General features: G+C 38.6%; 1 protein-coding gene across 1 annotated transcript in view; it reads right to left on the bottom strand.

The window, feature by feature from the left end:
- Nucleotides 1-12775, bottom strand: part of LOC131940966 (uncharacterized) — a 15567-nt gene extending 2792 nt beyond the window's left edge. Inside the window, exons 1-3 of the mRNA XM_059299905.1 lie at nucleotides 12525-12775; nucleotides 3211-3279; nucleotides 1169-1357 (exon numbers count right to left, since the gene is read on the bottom strand). Coding sequence (XP_059155888.1) covers nucleotides 1169-1357; nucleotides 3211-3279; nucleotides 12525-12549 — 283 coding nt within the window. The 5' untranslated portion in view covers nucleotides 12550-12775. The remainder of the gene's footprint in view (nucleotides 1-1168; nucleotides 1358-3210; nucleotides 3280-12524) is intronic.
- Nucleotides 12776-21399: the final 8624 nt, after the last annotated feature.

The following is a 21399-nucleotide window of genomic DNA, read 5'->3' as shown; positions in this document are numbered from 1 at the left end:
TCAGAATCAAAAAAAAAAAAAAAAAAAAAAAAAAAAAAAAAAAAAAAGTGTAGAGTTTAAAATAGACAAGCACTTATGTATAAACAAAATGTACTGCTTATAAAAAAAGTTACTAAGTTTATAAAAATATTCAATATTTGTGCTTATCTATTTAGGAGACACGCAAATTTGCTTTAAAATGTTTGATTTTATTATGAACACAATTTTTTAAATTCAAGTTTCAAACAGCAGTGCTTATTGCGGTCATTAAGCAAGATGCTTATTTCCTCACGGGCTGTTGAAGAAATAAACGCTGAGAATAGATTATTTCCTCTATCACAACAAACTTGTCTCAGGAAAAAAAAACAGCAACACAACAACGGTTTAAGAGATGATTATTTAATTAATCTGTTAAATAATTTTATTGATATTTGCTCTGATAAAATAATTAATAATGTAACAACGGTATAAGAGATGAATATTTAATTAATCTGTTAAATAATTTTAGTGATAATTTCTCTGATAAAATAATTAATAATGTAACTCTAGACCTTACCCTAACCATTATCCCGAACCCTTATCCCTAACACTAACACTTATCCCTAACCCAAAGACCGAACCCCAAACCTGAACCCTTAACATTCGAGTGTTGAGTGAAAGCCTGAACCCTGCCACTTCACAGATTTAATGGCTGTGTGATACAGTTTAGAGGTGGAATTACAGGGAATGTATTTCATCTTTCGTTACATAGTGGTAGAGTCAAGAATTCTATTTGCTTCAAGTACAAATGTAGCAAGTTTTTGTGTTACTTCATAATGAGAAAAGCGCAAGTTGTAATGTTACTTCAAAGTACAAATCAGTTTTTTTTCCAGACTTTTCTCTTCGGAGGGGGGGGGGGGGGGAAAGGGGGGGCACTTTATATTTTCGGGGAGGGGGGGGTCAACATTTTCCGGGGGGGGTGGGACACTAATAAAAGTATGTTTACTATATAAATTACATCCGAAGAGATGCCTGGATGAAACTCTGGTACAAATGTAGTAAGTTCTAGTGTTCGTATGTACCATGAACCTCAGTAAATAAAGTTTTAGAACAAAATTAAGATTTATCTCATATTACAGTGATCTCCCCTGACATGAAATGTTATATTTAGCTGTACTTTGACTCGGCAAAGAACTTGTCCATCCCTTACCGTCATCGTTGTCCAAGTTTTCACACTTTTCCGTTATGACGGCCCCCGTCCGGACAGAGGTCAAGGTCAGGCATTTCCTCCACAGTCCGAAGTGGGCCTCCACCCTCGTGTCGTTGACCCCCTGGTACAGCTCGTTGTCGAACCCGCACCAGCGGTCCGTGCTGAACCCGATGACGTAAGCAATTAGTCCTGTAGAGGGGAGGGGGGGAGGTGAGAATGGAACAAGTTTATTTACTATTTAAAAAATTAAAAATAAATACATAGTTATCAAATACATTTTAAAAATCACGTTTAAAAAAATGCCCAGAGTTATTGTTACTGAAAGCGGACTACTCCTCCTGACCCAGAGTTACCGTTACTGAAAGCGGACTACTCCTCCTGACCCAGAATTACAGTTACTGAAAGCGGACTACTCCTCCTTACCCAGAGTTACCGTTACTGAAAGCGGACTACTCCTCCTGACCCAGAGTTACCGTTATTGAAGGCTGTCACTACTCTATAACTAAGGTCAGAGTAGAAGATTTGGGTTGTTTCTCTTGATGACTTTATTTCACCAGCGTTCAATTTTCTGCAAGGCCATTCCCATAGAGTCGCCATAGACCATTCTACACATGTTTAAGGTGTCCATCAAAGCCGATAGGTACCCCCCCCCCCCCACACAAACTTCGTCTAAAAAAAACCCACACTCACCTTAAAATGAGATTACCAAGTCCCATCATTATCATCTTAAACTATTATAAACCTTACTCACATTAATTAAAATATGTTAAAACTATTTTATTATTTTTTAGGTGTACAACTCGTAACCCCACTCATTCGTCCCCCCTATAATACTCTGTCACAAAACTTAGATCCAATTCCTTCCACCCCCCACCCCCACCCCCTTTTCCTTTGTTGCCCTGAACACTTGGGTAGGGGTGGACTGGGCCGCTAGAAAAAAAACCTGTGTGTCGCCCCCCCCCCCCCCGTGGGTCGCCAGCATTTATTTATTTCCCGGTCGGCTTAGACACAGCCAGTCCACCTTTACACTTGAGAGTGAGACCACCAACAATAACAATAACAACAATAACAATAACAACAACTATAACAACAATAACAACAACAACAACAAGAACAAGATCAACAATAACAGCAATAACAACAACAACAATAACAACAACAATAACAACAACAACAATAACAACAACAACAACAACAACAACAATAACAACAACAATAACAACAACAATAACAACAACAATAACAACAACAATAACAACAACAATAACAACAACAATAACAACAACAATAACAACAACAATAACAACAACAATAACAACAACAATAACAACAACAATAACAACAACAATATCAATAACAACAACAATAACAATAACAACAACATTAACAACAATAACAATAACAACAATAACAACAGCAGCAACAAGAACAACAACAACAATAACAACAACAATAACAACAACAATAACAACAACAACAACAAGAACAAGATCAACAATAACAACAACAACAATAACAACAATAAAAACAACAACAACAACAACAACAATAACAACAAAAATAAGAATAACAACAATAACAACAAAAACAATAACAACAACAGTAACAACAACAATAAAAACAATAACAACAACAACACCAACAACAAAAACAACAACAATAACAAACCCCAGGGACGACTTAATCGGAGCTAGAAAACAAAGTACGATTACCATAATACTAAACATTAATTTTAAATGGGATAACTGCAGTGACAAGATTGTAAACAACGTACCAACCTCTAACCTTTAAAAAAGGAATATAAAAACATGAGATCATCCAGCAAGGTGACTATCAACACGTTAACCTTTAACCTTTTAAAATGAGCTCACCTAACAAGGTGACTAACAACACGTTAACCTTTAACCTTTTGAAATAAGCTCACCTAACAAGGTGACTATCAACAATTTAACCTTTAACCTTATAAAATGAGCTTAAAACATGAGCTCACCTAACATGGTGAAAACACCTCGTTCACCTTTAACCTTTTAAAATGAGCTCACCTATTATTGTGACGAAGATTCCAATCCTCCACAACCAGCTGGTGCCTTTAAATCCTTCGTCATCCTGGGCTGTCAGACAATAAATATTTACATAATGTATAAAGTGTTGTCTTGACGGGTTAGCACAATATTTACATAATATTTTTATTGACGGATTAGCACAATATTTACATAAATAATGTTTTTTATTGACGGATTTACTGAATATTCAAATAATTGTTTTTACTTTCTCGTATATACGAAGTATAGAGAAAGTCTTGTAATCGTGCAAAAAAAAAAAATCGAGATTTTTACAAATCTCGACGTTTCACACCTCACTGATACGGAAAAACATAATTTTGCAATCTTGTCCGTATGTCTGTGTGTCTGTGTGTCTGTCTGTCCGTGTGTAAACACGATAACTTGAGTACCGTTACAGCTAGGTTGATGAAATTTCATATATAGGTATTTAATCAAAATCGTAGATCCGTATCAACTTTTGAGCGATTTCCGATAACCGAAAGTGGTACTTTTCCTACTTTGAATTTTTCAAAAGCCTATAACTTGAGTACTATTTCAGATAGATAAATGAAATTTCATATGTAAGTAAAAGATCTAATTCTCTACCTTCTATTAAATTTTGAGTCATTTCCGTTGACTGGAAGTAGTACTTTACGCTACTTCCGATTTCTCAAAAAACTAATGTAAATTTTAAAAGTAATAATAATATTGCGCACCATAATGCGCTTTTTTATTTGGCGTTCACTTGGTGTGCAATTAATTTGTCTACGAGATTTTATTCTATTTTTAAAACTTTAAGTATTTAAAATGGATTAAAAATCATGTCTATAGCCCGAGTTCCCATACCCTGTTATTTTATATAAGAATATTCGAGAAAGTTTAGGGGAGATCACTCCCGGTTTATTTAGTGACGGATTAGCACAATATTTACATATTATTTTTATTGCACAATATTTACATAATATTTTTATTGACGGATCAGCACACTATTTACATAATACTTTTATTGATGGATTAGCACAATATTTACTTAAATAATGGTTTTTGTTGACGGATTTACTGAATATTCAAATAATTGTTTTTTTATTGACGGATTAGCACAATATTTACATATATTTTGTGTTGACGGGTTAACACGTTCACTTAAGTGGAGTTTTTATTCATGTTTTAGCACACTATTTACACTAACATTTTTAATATTGACGGATTAATATAATATTTACATAAACATTGTGTTTATTGGAATGCATTTGCTAGAGAATTTAAATTTATTTGCATAGATTAATTACGTAACTCACAAACGCCAATAAAAAAAATACACTGAAACAATACAAAGCATCGTGCTATATTTAGCGTGGGCGCACCGATAAAATCTCCTCGACAAAACGACCATTATTGCAACGGTTGCCAAGGAAAACTAACACACGGGCTTGTCTTTATTTTTAGCAGTGACGTATTAATTTGGGTGGAAGGGCTAGCCAGGCTGCAGGCAAGGGCCCAGATGTATCCGTTCACAGGCTGTTAGCTCATGTGGGTGTTATAGAGCTGACAACAAGATGGGAAGAATGACATCAAACATGAGCTTAACGATGTCTGAGACAGTATGAAGCTACATGGAAAATAGTTGTGTGATTATCGATGCGATGAACATCTACTATGGTGTTTATTAAGGTGGAGATGTGCAACTAACAATGGGGGCTTGTGAGTGGGGATAGCCCTTACACAGCTTGAGTCTCGTGGGCTGGGGTGTGTGTGGGGGGGGGGAATAAATAGTGACGCAATTTTAGGGTGGAGGGGATGTTAATTTTTTTTTTTGTGTCGATTAAGGGGGATGGGTTAAAATGTGACATCGTTTATGAACGACCACTTAAACGTGTGTAGTAACACGCAGTAAAATGTGTACATCCGTGTAACCGTGTTAACTGGTGTGTTCCCGTGTTGTCGAGTGAGCTACACACAGAGGCGTAGCGAGGGGGGAGGGAGCGGGAGGTGCGGACCGCACCGGGTGACACCATTTAGGGGGGTGACACCAAGGCAAAAAATAGCAAAATATATAGAGAAAAACTTGAGGGGGGGGGGGTGCAAAGCGAAAGTTTGAGGGGGAGGGGGGTGCAAATCGAAAACTGGGGGGGGGGGCTGCAAATCGAAAATTTGAAAGTTTGGGTGTTACCATTAAGTGCCGCACCGGGTGACACCCGACCTTGCTACGCCACTGGCTACACACTAACTGTTCTTACACAGAACAGGCGTGCTGTCGTGTGTACCGGTGTGTAACGGTGTGCACATGTGTGCTGCGTGTCACCTGGTGTGTTGTGTGACGTCCAAACGTTAAGGTGTCTGACGAAGCTCCCCCCAGCTGTGACCGTATTTAAACAGTGTTACAGCCACTGTCATGGTAATTTATGCAGGTGGAATCAATTAATTTTTATGCTCTACTGCCAAAGCCGGTAATGACAAAACAGATGGAAAGTTTAACAAAAAGTAATTAAAATAACATTTTGGAAACGTTTGATAAAATGAACCTCACCTTAAAAAAACCAAAACCCGGCATTTTAAACTCTCTCCATAATCTAACGCATTACTGACGCATTTCCATAATGTATTAGCCTGACTTAACACTGACTCATTATTTAAATAGCTGCTTGCTAATTTAGTGACTCATCGTGGTTCTCACTTTCAGTACATGGTGGCCCAGACATTTTCACTCTAAGTATCGATGGTGCCTTCCTTAACACCCCCACCCCACTGTGTATTACGCAACTTGTAAACTACGCCGAAGATCTGCACTTAGCAAAAATTTCATATCTATATATATATATAATTCTCTTCTGGGAGACGTTAGAAAACAAGCTGCAAGCGCGCCTTGCAGTCCCCTCTCTTTCTTTCTATTACTATCACTACCACCCCCACCTCACTCCCACATGGTCTGGTGAGATGTGGTCACGCTAAATGTTTACAAATCGTAAAGCCGGGTTTAGTGACGGCTATTAGGGGCAGATAATTTAGTTTGAAACGATTTTAAACTTACAGGAGGTAACTAAGAGGAGGGGGGGGGTGTAGGGTCGGGGTTAGGGGAAAGTGGGAGGGGGGTCAGTGTTTTAAAGCAAATATTTTCAGTGGCAGCCTTGGTACTGTCGAATTCACAATTTATGAATTACTGAAAAGTAGAAAATAAAACAACTAAATAGCAGCGTATGATACGCCGCGGGTCGGCTCGTTCCTCATATTTCTCACGGCAGAAAAACATTTTATTTTTCCGGCCTTGGCATCGTTCGTGCCGGTCACACAGACCGGCATCGTAAGGACAGCAATACATTATCAAGCGTCAGTGTTTTTAATCGTTGGCATGGAAACACGAAATGGCGAATGTATTCCGTTTTCGGGTTAATAAACAACAGTTAAAACCGATTAAACTAGACTGCTAACCCGTAAGTCCCGAGTTCAATTCCGGGTTCAAGTCAGTAGACCGTCACTGAGTCCACCCAGCTCTGATGAGTACCTGACTCACGTTATGGAAAGTACACGCGGCTGTCAAAATGCTGACCACACTATCCTTTTATATGCCGAGGTCACAGAAACAGGTGAACGCTACATCGCTTGCCGCATAGACCGCCAGGCTTTGAAGGGGAACTTTACTTACTTTACTTAAAACTGATTAGGGTGCTGTTGTTTGTGTCTGATAAGTCCGGCACCTTGGGCCTAGAATACAATACAAAAATATGACATCCGACCAACTTACACTATACGACGTACTGTAACATATCCTTAGCAGACCAGCTGCTAGTATTATTGTAAAACTTTTCTTGGACAAACCACTACAAAATGTAATAGTACTTAATTTTTTTAAATTTTACAATAAAATATGAAACACCATTTAAGAAAGGTGTTACGTAACATTGCTCCATACCCCTTCTTCCCCAATATAACATAATACACCAATCTCTCCATAATATAACATGATACACCAAAACCCTCCAGTATAACAGATGATATTCCTCACCCTCCCCAATATAACAACACCCAGTGCCGGCGCCAGGTTATTTAGCGCCCTATGCAAAACTCATTTAAACGCCCTCTTTCACACACATTAATTACTAACACATATGTATAAGAAAACAATTTAAAGTGACATATTAATGTATTGTTAATTGTATACACGTTATAAGTACACACCAAAATAAAATTTTACTTGCCTCCTTCGTCTCAAAAGTTTGTACTAATTCCTTCAATTCCAGTGTGCAAGCGTAATTTCATTTTTGTTGAAATTGTTGTTAAGTGCACAAGTCTACTTTGTACTTTACGACATAGCCCCCCCCCCCTCCCTCTCCCCCTTAGAAAATTTAAAGTGCTTCTCCCCCCCCCCCTCCCACCACCGGGAGAAAAATGTCTGGAAAAAAAACCACTGAATCAAATAATTCTTGTAGTGTTGGGCTCTCTGCAGCCCTCCCAAGGTGAGTTCCATAACGGAACGCTTGACTGTTTTCAGTTATAATTGTAAAATGTCTATATTGTGTGATTGTGTAACGATTTTTTGGTTTTTGAAAAATAAAAGGTTATAAATAATATAGATTCCAGCCTAAAATTGTTATATATGAATCCTTTAGGAGAGGGTGAAAAATATGAAAAGACAATTAATTAGATGTTTAATTTACGACTAAGACTGTATGTCTACTAACATTAAGTATTGCAATCTATAACGGCTACTAATGTATTTGTTTTTCAACTTGATAATGCTAAAAAAACCTAACAAACTATTTAGTTTAGACCTGCTCTATATAATTTTCACAACAGCAAACAATATCTTAAATATGTATTTATATGTAGGCGGTCAACCTAAGGTGCAGGAATTTGAAATTGATGTAAAGTTAAGCAACGAATTATCTCCCTTTTGAAAATCCAAATACCACAATTTTATTCAAGGGAAATAACTTTCACAAGAATAGCTAAATTAACCTAGTGTAACTAAGACATGCATGAAAAACACAATAAAACGCTTTAAATTGCATTACTTAATAATTATAAGAAAATCTTTTATATCAGCTATGTTACCTTGTAAAAACAATATCTTTTACTTATTGAATACTTAACTGTAGGTTTTGTTTGAAAGTCTAAAAGTGGTAGCTTTATTATAACATACTTCTATTCAATCTCGATGACATACTTTTCAGTGTGACCTACGTAAAAGTAAAAATGTAAAATTTTGGATCCCTTAAATAAAGGGACGCCTTTCAAACAAACGCGGGTAACTATTTTAGCCGTTGCTAGAATTATTGATGAAATATTAAAAAAAAATTGAAAAAACAAAGTTTGCGGTTAGTTATCAATTCCATCCTATTTAATATTATATATTAATACCTTCAGAGTGGTAATATAGATTCCTAAAAACTAAAGATTTTTCAACTAGGGAACGCTACCGTTCTTTGTAGTGTGTTCCGTAATGAATTGAAATCATCTAACTTATGATAAACTCGACTACTCGATAATATACTCTACAACATTGACAACACATCAAATTTCGATAACTAAACATAACCAGACTCGATGCTCCAGAACTACGACACCACCTCGCTTAACTTCACTCAGCTCTACAAACGGTACTCCCAACCAACAACGATTTCACTGGACATACTACTACACTTTAACAGTCAATATAATGCGATACCTTAATTTCACAAGAGTCAATACTCCCGAACTCCAGAACTACGATACTTCATCACCTACATTCTCATTTCTTTATTACCAATCAGATTCAACTAGACCTACAACTACACAACAGCCAAATAAAAAATAACACTTTAACACTTAGATACTTTATACCAACGAAACCAAATCAGCAACAGCCTTCCGCCGTTACTCCCAAAACTAAACGATTCATCAAAACTTGCCAAACAAGTACAATACTTTGAATACCCCGTCATTACAAAACTCTATACACCAGAACAGATTTCTAATTCAAAGTCAGAGAAAACGAGACTTGCAAGCCCTATTAAAATTAAATAACGTGGGGTTGCATTTTTACCATCGCAAATAAATATAGGCACATATAGACCTAATTTTGGGGTGGGGGTTCAAAATTGATAGTTCGTCCCGGGTGCCGAAATAGATCGCTACTTCTATATCAAATTTATTATTAGGTACTTTTTGATAATAGCGATTAATAGCGATTAAACATTTTGCGCCCCACTAGGGATGGCGCCCTAGGCGACCGCCTAGTTCGCCTTATAGGTAGCGCCGGCCCTGACAAGACCCTACCCCAGGGGTCGGCAACCTTTTGAAGCGGAAGAGCCAAAAGTTACAATTTTCAAAATTTCCATGGTTTTAAAGAGCCAATAACATCTTTTTATTTCAAATATTTTATTTTTTTATTAAGATTATTAGTATTTGTGCAAGGAGCTGGAGAGCCGCATCTTGATATCAAAAGAGCCGCATGCGGCTCGAGAGCCGCAGGTTGCCGACCCCTGCCCTACCCTATTTGTATTTTATACACGATCTCTCATATACATTTAAAAAACGAAATAATAAAGCATGAAAGATTGGACATTGGCTTTTTTGAAAACAAGTCACACATTACCCAAAACATATCGGTAGATGCCAAAATAGTCTAATATGTGAAGACAACGGTCTATAAATAGCCTTCCGCACGTGCTGTTGTAATTAATCACGTGTCATTACATTAAAAATTCCGTGAGAAAGCAATGTACTGTTCTGGTGAGCCTGCTAAAGCTATTTTTAGTTTGGGGTTACCTTGACCTGATGTTTTATTATTTAATTCAGGTAATTTTAAAAAAAAAAAAATATTTATCAAAAGATCAGAAAAAAATCTTAAAATTTTCAAAATGCGCTTATTCACTATTCACACTAGAACATTCCCCAGTCACTATTCACAATAGACCGTTCACTATTCATCTCCACACAACCTGTTTGTTATGATGGTAATTATAAAACGTGAGTAATTAAGGAAGGTGTGGCGGGTTGATGACGCCACAGATAATTGTTTACGTTGGTGTGGTCGTGGGGGGGAAATAAAAAAACCACCACCACCAGCAGATGTCGTCACCTGGGTCGGTGGTGTGGTCGTGGAGGGAAAATAAAACCACCACCACCAGCAGATGTCGTCACCTGGGTCGGTGGTGTGGTCGTGGAGGGAAAATAAAAACACCACCACCAGCAGATGTCGTCACCTGGGTCGGTTGTAGCTGAGTACCTGTGACTACCTCTGTCTTGGTAGTTTGGATACTTCCTGTAACTACCTGTCTGCGCTCTTTTGTCGTGCACTCTTTTGACGAGTCACCCCTGTAACTACCTCTGTTATTTTGGGCAATTCCTGTAACTAACTCTCTTGGTAGTTTGGCTAGTTCAAGTAACTACCTCCCTCTTGGTAGTTTGGGTAGTTCCTGCGATCACATCTCTTGGTAGTTTCTGTAAATTCTTTAACTACCTCTCTTCGAAGAGTCTAGTTGCGCATTTATCGATGTGCGCATATTTCTATGTGCGGATTTTTCTAATAACGCAATTTTTTCTTTGCGCATTTTTGTGAGTATTTTTCCATTGCGCTTTTTTTACCCGTTGCGTTTCTTTCCAGTCACCGAGCAATAAAGGGGAAGGTGGTGAAGATCGAGATGGGGGTGACTGGGAAAAGGCGGTTAAATTTTAAATATAAATTTTTCTAAATCACCTGGAAAGGTTACAATTGTCAACATAGAAAAAATATCAAATTCCTAAACATACTCGCATTTACCATCATCTAAAGCTGCTGTCATAATTCATTTGTTTTAGACCTCATTTGTTGGCTTCGTGGTAAGAAAAGAAAAAAAAACACCACTCGGTAATAGTGAATCACGTCTTTTGAAAATAAACCCGGAGATAGATGTAAAGTATGGGAATAGTCTATGAGATAATCGAATAATTATTTTAAACCGATACTTTCAGAACTATAAACAGCAGAGATCTAAATACAAAAATTGCAGAACAAAGCTAAGGTTAGAGATTATAGTCGTCTGCTTTTGATATCTCAGGGAATTACTAAAATATAAACATACTATCTGATCAATGGTGGACCTTCAATCCCTTAAAAAAATAAAAAATAAAGTAAAATAAAAACTTGGAGTGTACGGGACAATACGAAACAACACAGTTTAATTTTCCCATTACAGACTTTACCCTCCCCTCCCCACCAGAGATTGCCATTAACGGATAAAACAGTTTTTTGAAAGTGATCTGTTATCACCTGATTCATCACGGACCTTTTAATTAAAATAATTATCAAAATTACGTTTAAAAACATGTTTTTCACATTCGATATATCACCATAATACATCAGTAACTTTAGCATTATAAAAACCTTCATACAATGTTATACACGATATTATACACTAGCATATTAAACTTGTCACTTATGTACACATTTTGCAGTTTGTTATAATCCACAAACGCAAGTAATTTATTCACGAAAACATGTACTTAATTTACCAAAACAAGTTATTTGTTGCAATCTTGCAACATCGTCCAATTTAAAAGTAAAAGGCTGATAGTGTACTGTATCGTGATGATAATAAACACATGGTGTTCGTACTTTCCAGCTGTATAAAATTGTATTTTTATCTAATTAAATTTTACTGAAGCTAATGAGATAATTGACATTTTTACGCTTGTATCTGTCAAATGGTTTATTTCCCTAGAGAAAGTGCGTATCCTCTAACTAAACTACAGAGGTTCAAAATCCTACTGGTCACTTACCCCGAAATGTGGGTGGAGGGGGGTTTGTGGGGGGGGGGGGGATTTGAATAACAATATCATGACCTTATTTGTAATTAATAAATAGTCTAGATAACAACATCAGGGATCGTGTATATGTTATATGTTTGTAATACGAAAGGGGGTTGTTTATTTTTATTTTATAGTGTTATAATAAAAGGAAAATATTCATGTATGGGGTGATTAAAGAAAAAACAACGATTTTTTCCTAATTATTACCCCCCCCCCCCCCCCACAATTTTTGTTATGGTCGGTTAAAAAGGTCGACACAACTAGGTAGAACATTCTTGAAGTGGTATTACACATAACATGAGGCTGCACAGCTGTTTTGGATGAAGTGGGTGGGTTGTGGATATGTTGAACAATGGGGGCGTGGTGAGGTGATGTGTCCTATGCAAATTTTGTATACGTTACTTATTTTAAGAAGGTGATGTCTTTTTTTGTTGTACACTAGCATGGTCTGTTACCCACATAACAAAATCCACTATACGTAAATTCCCATATTCGAATGGCAACTAGAAAAAGATTTCACAAGGCGAAGTTATTATACAAAAACTTACCAAGAGTTAGCGCCCTTAGCTTCATTTCTTAGTTTCCAGGGAAGTAACTCTCTCCAAATTTAAGAATTAAAAGTAAAATCTTTGCCGCTCTAGGACAGATGGCGAATAATTTTTATCACATTTTGTTTGGTAAAACTGCAGCACTGAAAGCAAGTTTTGGAGAAAACACACCGTGAAGCAGAAGTTTCGATACCAGAGCTAAACCTGTCGCCTGCATGGGTTGAGCATCGAGTACCACGCGCTGGTGACGCGAGTATTTATCACTCTCTGTCGTCTGCTGGTTGCCGCGTGCTGTCCGGGTCATGAATAAATGTTTTTTTAAATACACGGTATCGATACCTATAACCTTCTGTCGTCTGCTCGTGGTCGCGTGTTGTCAGGATAATAAATAAACGTTATTAAATATTCGATATCGATACCCATGCTTCACTTTATCGTATGCTTGTGGTCGCGTGTATGACAGTGTTTGAATAAATATTTAAATATTTAGTATCGATATTCATAACTTTCTGTCATGAATAAAAGTTTTCGGTATCGATATCTATATCTACCGGACCTGGTTAAAAAAATTTAGAAGGATACGTCGTGATCGGTAAACTCATTGGGTTTTGTTGTTGCGCACGTTACTAACTCCTCACACGCCGTCACAAAAACAAGAGAGTACCCCCCTTCTCCCTCAGAGGCGTAGGCATGGGTGGGTGCTGGGTCAGAATTCTCACATGTGACAACTGTCAAGTATTTATTTACATCGGCAGCGATACCATGGTCGTGTCAATGGAGAACAGTGATTTTGCTAGAGGGGTCGGGATCACACAGGGGTGAGGACAATTTGTCACGTGGCCAGTCCTGCCAGGACTAATTCTCGTGCTTGTCCTCATGATCCGTCACTGCCCCCCCCCCCCCCGCCCAATCATGCTGGTAATTTTACCGACTTGTTACGTATTTACATCAAATAACCAGTTTCATAGCTTTTAAAAGTAGAACAATCTAGATGAAAATACACGATACGTCTTACTTCGTTTGAAATTAGAGAAGACCAATGGCAATGATAGTCTAGAATGCAACATTGTTTTATCCACCCCCCCTATAAGTCACTACGAGGCTCCTCCCACCTACCTAAGTATAGTGTGGAGCTTACAATGCAAACCCAGCCCCCCCCCCCTCAACTCAGCCCCTATGATACAGTCATGTAAGGCCCCACCCAACGCTTGCTACGTTTCAGAGCGGCCATTTAAAAAAAAATCAATTTTAGACAGATTCAGAGTACATAGTCATTCCCTGAGTAAAAAGTCGAATCAATTTAAACGATGAAGATTACCGCTCTGTCTTGTGATAAGTAGTTTAACTAGAAGGTACCTTGGTTTGTGGTCTGTTATAATGTTGTCCTTTTTCTGTTACTAAATCTTTTGTTTTTAGGTTTAAATTTAATACGACGATTTAGTCTGTTATTTAGTCGTAAAACTACAGAGATAATTAGTAGCTCAACGATATTTATTGTTCAAAGACACGGTCAGAACGAATGGTGTAGTCTAACCAAATAGTAGCTGTTGTCAGAAATCAAAATTAATTCATGGTAATAATTATTGAAGAACAAAGTTATAAGAAAAAGTTTAGGTAAACTTATAACATTATAAAGCTGAGAGAAACAGCGCACATTAATTTAACCATGAGTCTGCTTTGAGATTCTATTTCGTAAATCTACCTGTATTAACAACTCACACGACCTAGGTAGACTCGATACCTTTTAATACGTGATAAATATGAACAATATGACTTATTTCAATGACTTCTGTTTGTCATACCTGCTTGACATTACACATGTCATCAGCTTATCATAGATACATGTCATGACATCATTTGTAACAACATACAGGAGAACTGACCATCACGACAATTACATTGCTTCTTAGATTAATTTATACGTGCTGTTTTACACGTACAGTACTTGTATTTTAGGAGTTTTGTTCGTCTCTAAATGAACTGAGACAGCTAAATGTCGGACTTAGGACAAAATTAATAAATTAAAAGACGTCTAAATGTCTCATTGACTTAAGACAGCTCAAAATCAAAACGTAGCTAAAAAACAACAGCCCTCGTAAATCGCGAAGAAGAAAGAAACTGGTTCCCATGGCAACAGTGTTCAGCGTGTCTGGCCCTGTCTGGACCGGAAGTGTGCTGTCCCCGTCCACGGAGGCGAGCCCGAGGGTGCAGGTGGACCTAGGGGAGGAGTTCTACAGCTGGTTCAGTCTGGTGGTGTCCGTCTTCGTGTCCGGTGGGGTCAGTGGATGTGGTGTTGTCACAAATATCATCAACATCATGGTGTTTGTAAGGCAAGGTAGGTCATTAGAACATCATGGTGTTTGTAAGGCAAGGTAGGTCATTAGAACATCATCAACATCATGGTGTTTGTAAGGCAAGGTAGGTCATTAGAACATCATCAACATCATGGTGTTTGTAAGGCAAGGTAGGTCATTAGAACATCATCAACATCATGGTGTTTGTAAGGCAAGGTAGGTCATTAGAACATCATCAACATCATGGTGTTTGTAAGGCAAGGTAGGTCATTAGATCATCATCATGGTGTTTGTACGACAAGGTAGGTCACTAGAATATCATCAATATCATGGTGTTTGTACGACAAGGTAGGTCATTAGAATATCATCAATATCATGGTGTTTGTACGACAAGGTAGGTCACTAGAATATCATCAATATCATGGTGTTTTTACGACAAGGTAGGTCACTAGAATATCATCAATATCATGGTGTTTGTACGACAAGGTAGGTCACTAGAATATCATCAATATCATGGTGTTTGTAAGGCAAGGTAGGTCATTAGAACATCATCAACATCATGGTGTTTGTAAGGCAAGGTAGGTCATTAGAACATCATCAACATCATGGTGTTTGTAAGGCAAGGTAGGTCATTAGAACATCATCAACATCATGGTGTTTGTAAGGCAAGGTAGGTCATTAGAACATCATCAACATCATGGTGTTTGTAAGGCAAGGTAGGTCATTAGAACATCATCAACATCATGGTGTTTGTAAGGCAAGGTAGGTCATTAGAACATCATCAACATCATGGTGTTTGTAAGGCAAGGTAGGTCATTAGAACATCATCAACATCATGGTGTTTGTAAGGCAAGGTAGGTCATTAGAACATCATCAACATCATGGTGTTTGTAAGGCAAGGTAGGTCATTAGATCATCATCATGGTGTTTGTACGACAAGGTAGGTCACTAGAATATCATCAATATCATGGTGTTTGTACGACAAGGTAGGTCATTAGAATATCATCAATATCATGGTGTTTGTACGACAAGGTAGGTCACTAGAATATCATCAATATCATGGTGTTTTTACGACAAGGTAGGTCACTAGAATATCATCAATATCATGGTGTTTGTACGACAAGGTAGGTCACTAGAATATCATCAATATCATGGTGTTTGTACGACAAGGTAGGTCATTAGAATATCATCAATATCATGGTGTTTGTACGACAAGGTAGGTCATTAGAATATCATCAACATCATGGTGTTTGTACGACAAGGTAGGTCATTAGAATATCATGATGTTTGTTAAACAAGGTAGCTCTCTAGAACATCATCAACATCATGGTGTTTGTACGACAAGGTAGGTCATTAGAATATCATCAATATCATGGTGTTTGTACGACAAGGTAGGTCACTAGAATATCATCAATATCATGGTGTTTGTAAGGCAAGGTAGGTCATTAGAACATCATCAACATCATGGTGTTTGTAAGGCAAGGTAGGTCATTAGAACATCATCAACATCATGGTGTTTGTAAGGCAAGGTAGGTCATTAGAACATCATCAACATCATGGTGTTTGTAAGGCAAGGTAGGTCATTAGAACATCATCAACATCATGGTGTTTGTAAGGCAAGGTAGGTCATTAGAACATCATCAACATCATGGTGTTTGTAAGGCAAGGTAGGTCATTAGAACATCATCAACATCATGGTGTTTGTAAGGCAAGGTAGGTCATTAGAACATCATCAACATCATGGTGTTTGTAAGGCAAGGTAGGTCATTAGAACATCATCAACATCATGGTGTTTGTAAGGCAAGGTAGGTCATTAGAACATCATCAACATCATGGTGTTTGTAAGGCAAGGTAGGTCATTAGAACATCATCAACATCATGGTGTTTGTAAGGCAAGGTAGGTCATTAGATCATCATCATGGTGTTTGTACGACAAGGTAGGTCACTAGAATATCATCAATATCATGGTGTTTGTACGACAAGGTAGGTCATTAGAATATCATCAATATCATGGTGTTTGTACGACAAGGTAGGTCACTAGAATATCATCAATATCATGGTGTTTTTACGACAAGGTAGGTCACTAGAATATCATCAATATCATGGTGTTTGTACGACAAGGTAGGTCATTAGAATATCATCAATATCATGGTGTTTGTACGACAAGGTAGGTCATTAGAATATCATCAACATCATGGTGTTTGTACGACAAGGTAGGTCATTAGAATATCATGATGTTTGTTAAACAAGGTAGCTCACTAGAACATCATCAACATCATGGTGTTTGTACGACAAGGTAGGTCATTAGAATATCATCAATATCATGGTGTTTGTACGACAAGGTAGGTCACTAGAATATCATCAATATCATGGTGTTTGTACGACAAGGTAGGTCATTAGAATATCATCAATACCATGGTGTTTGTACAACAAGGTAGGTCATTAGAATATCATCAACATCATGGTGTTTGTACGACAAGGTAGGTCATTAGAATATCATGATGTTTGTTAAACAAGGTAGGTCACTAGAACATCATGGTGTTTGTAAGATGTAGGTCACTAGAACATCATCAACATCATGGTGTTTGTACGACAAGGTAGGTCACTAGAATATCATCAATATCATGGTGTTTGTACGACAAGGTAGGTCATTAGAATATCATCAATATCATGGTGTTTGTACGACAAGGTAGGTCATTAGAATATCATCAACATCATGGTGTTTGTACGACAAGGTAGGTCACTAGAACATCATCAACATCATGGTGTTTGTACGACAAGGTAGGTCACTAGAATATCATCAATATCATGGTGTTTGTACGACAAGGTAGGTCATTAGAATATCATCAACATCATGGTGTTTGTACGACAAGGTAGGTCACTAGAACATCATTAACATCATGGTGTTTGTACGACAAGGTAGGTCACTAGAATATCATCAACATCATGGTGTTTGTACGACAAGGTAGGTCACTAAAATATCATCAATATCATGGTGTTTGTACGACAAGGTAGGTCACTAGAACATCATCAACATCATGGTGTTTGTACGACAAGGTAGGTCACTAGAATATCATCAATATCATGGTGTTTGTACGACAAGGTAGGTCATTAGAATATCATCAACATCATGATGTTTGTTAGACAAGGTAGGTCATTAGAACATCATGATGTTTGTTAAACAAGGTAGGTCACTAGAACATCATGGTGTTTGTAAGATGTAGGTCACTAGAACATCATCAACATCATGGTGTTTGTACGACAAGGTAGGTCATTAGAACATTAGAACATTAACATCAAGATGTTTATTAATTAAGGCAAGCATCTAGCACACCATCAACGTATTATGTTTGTAAGGTAAGATGTCTCTAGTGCATCATCAACATCATGATGTTTGTAAGACAAGGGAGGTCTTTAGAACATCATCAACATCATGATGTTTGTAAGACAAGGGAGGTCTTTAGAACATCATCAACATCATGATGTTTGTAAGACAAGGGAGGTGTTTAACACAGCTTCAATGTGACGCCACTTTAGAGGTCTGCTTTGTGTGATCACGCGTCAGCAATGTGACGCAACTTTAGAGGTCTGCTTTGTGTGATCACGCGTCAGAATATGGGCGTGGGTAGCAAAGAAAAAACAGAGACATCACTTTATTTGTAATAGAAATAGATATAAAATAAGAATCTCCACTATTGAACACAGATTCGAACATCAGGAAGCCACAATGAGCTGTGAGTATGCTACCACCCAACCACACTGTTCCCTGTGAGGCCCCCCCCCAACCCAACCACACTGTTCCCTGTACTCCCCCACCCAACCACACTGTTCACTGTACTCCCCCACCCAACCACACTGTTCACTGTACTCCCCCACCCAACCACACTGTTCCCTGTACCCCCTCCCCCACCCAACCACACTGTTCCCTGTACCCCCTCCCCCACCCAACCACACTGTTCCCTGTACCCCCTCCCCCACCCAACCACACTGTTCCCTGTACCCCCTCCCCCACCCAACCACACTGTTCCCTGTACCCCCTCCCCCACCCAACCACACTGTTCCCTGTACCCCCTCCCCCACCCAACCACACTGTTCACTGTACACCCCCACACAACCACACGCCCCCCCCACACAACCACACTGTTCCCTGTACTCCCCCACTGTTCCCTGTACTCCCCCACTGTTCCCTATACTCCCCACTGTTCCCTGTACTCCCCCACTGTTCCCTGTACTCCCCCACTGTTCCCTATACTCCCCCACTGTTCCCTGTACTCCCCCACTATTCCCTGTACCCCCACACAACCCCACTGTTCCCTGTACTCCCCCACTGTTCCCTGTACTCCCCCGCTGTTCCCTGTACCCCCCCACTGTTCCCTGTACTCCCCCACTGTTCCCTGTACTCCCCCACTGTTCCCTGTATTCCCCCACTATTCCCTATACTCCCCAGGTCTGAAGAGCGGCGTCACCGTCCTGCTAATCGCCCTCGCCTTCACCGACCTCGCCTGTCTGGTACTCACCTTCTGGTCGTCTGTGTGCTACGCCCTGGAGCTGCTCGACCCCCCGTACCTGACCTTTGACCCCATCAGCCTGTACGTCATGACCGCGGCCCAACCCCGCATCATCTTTGCCAGACTGACATGTTGGCTGACTGCCGTCATCTCCGTCCAACGCTGCCTCTGCGTCGTCCTGCCTTTTAAATCAAGGGAAATAATCACGCCAAAAGTCACGGCTGTGACCACATCTATTGTTTCCCTTGCCGTGGTTTTAAGCTACATGTCCATGTATTCCTTCCAAGAGCTTCAAATCGCCATCGACGCGAGAAACAACGTGACGAAAATTTTCTTCAAAGTCTCGCGAGAAAAAGCCAGCCGCACAGCGAATGTTTTGCTGTTTGTCGTTCTCCCCTTGTCCAATTTCATCCTGGTGGTTCTTTGCACGCTGATCATGATAACCTCGCTAAATAAATCAACAAAATGGCGGTTTACCGCGCAAATAGGAACGGGAATTCCCGATCGTTCTAAATTTAACTTTCGGAAAACCCAAGAAAAAACCTCAACGAACTGCCACAAGTCCAGACGTCATTCGAATGACAACCAAACGTGCAGGTGTCATTTAAATGACAACCAGACGTGCAGATGTCATTCAAATGACAAGTCCAGATGTCATTTGAATGCCCCAAACACCTCCCCAGTTCACGTGAGGGACACGAAAGAGGCGAAGACTTCCAAAATGATCGTGTCTATCATGCTCATCTTCATCGTCTGCAACCTGCCCAGCAACCTGCTGGTGGCGGCCAAGAATGTGTTGCCAGAGTTCAACGACCTGGGCGGCCTGAAGCGCCTGTACCTGACGTCATACGCCCTGGGGCTGCTGCTGGAGACGGTCAACGCCAGCGTCAACATCATCGCCTACTACATAATGAGCTCCAACTACAAGGCCACGCTGGGCGCCATGTTGAGTCGCGAGCTATAGACATGTTGGTTCGTGAGGTTCACTGTGAACAGTGGTAGTACCTCGACTTACGAGATGTTGAACTGCGAGTGATAACCATGTTTTACTGGCTCGTGAGGTTCACTTTGTACTGTGGTGGTACCTCGACATACGAGATGGTGAACTGCGAGCTATAGTGAGCATGTTATACTGGATCACGAGGCTACCTCTATACAGCGTATTTATATCACGTGACGGTTTTAACTGAGAGAGTGACTTTCTGTCGATAGCAATGTATTATAATGTTCTAGTTCAAATTAACATGTAGCCTAGACCCAATGAATGAGTTCTACTCGCAGGTTACATAATGACGTCACACTTTTTTGGACGAATCACACCCACTCCTCATTCTCACGCTTCCAAAAAAGGGGTCATGCCCACATGTCCCGCCCCACCCCACCTAAAACAACTTCACCCCAAGGAGCGTGACCATTATTACAAACACTACTAAAAGCACAAAAAGGCAGATAAACAAACAGCTGATTTGATTACTTTTTTATTAAACCAGAAAGTAAACTACCACATTTGGTTTATTACAATAAAATTATAGAAAACGTGAATTAAAAGCTTAGAATAAAAGTTTAGTGTGTAAACTAAAACGTTTAATATTTACCAAAAAAGTTACATATTTATAACAAAAGATTAATGTTTATAATTAAATGTAATGTTTTAACATTAAAACTAAAATGTTTCATGTTTACACTTACTGTAATTTTTTAAAAAAATTTGTTGACATACAAAGTTTAATGTTTACACCAAAAAGTTTAATGTTTACACTAAAATGTTTAATGTTAACACCAAAAAGTTTAATGTTTACACTTACAAGTTTAATGTTTACACCAAAATGTTTAATGTTTACATCAAAAAGTTTAATGTTTACACCGAAATGTTTAATGTTTACATAAAAAAGTTTAATGTTTACATAAAAAAGTTTAATGTTTACATCGAAATGTTTAATGTTTACATCTAATAGTATAATGTTTACACCAAAATGTTTAATGTTTACATCAAAAAGTTTAATGTTTACACCGAAATGTTTAATGTTTACATCAAAAAGTTTAATGTTTACATAAAAAAGTTTAATGTTTACA

The sequence above is a fragment of the Physella acuta genome, unplaced genomic scaffold (genome assembly GCF_028476545.2).
Source record: "Physella acuta isolate Inbredline_101_S28 unplaced genomic scaffold, ASM2847654v3 ptg000336l, whole genome shotgun sequence".
Classification (NCBI taxonomy): Eukaryota; Metazoa; Mollusca; class Gastropoda; family Physidae; genus Physella; species Physella acuta.
The sequence above is the reverse complement of the archived record's forward strand: the minus strand, read 5'-3'. Positions and strand labels throughout refer to the sequence as shown.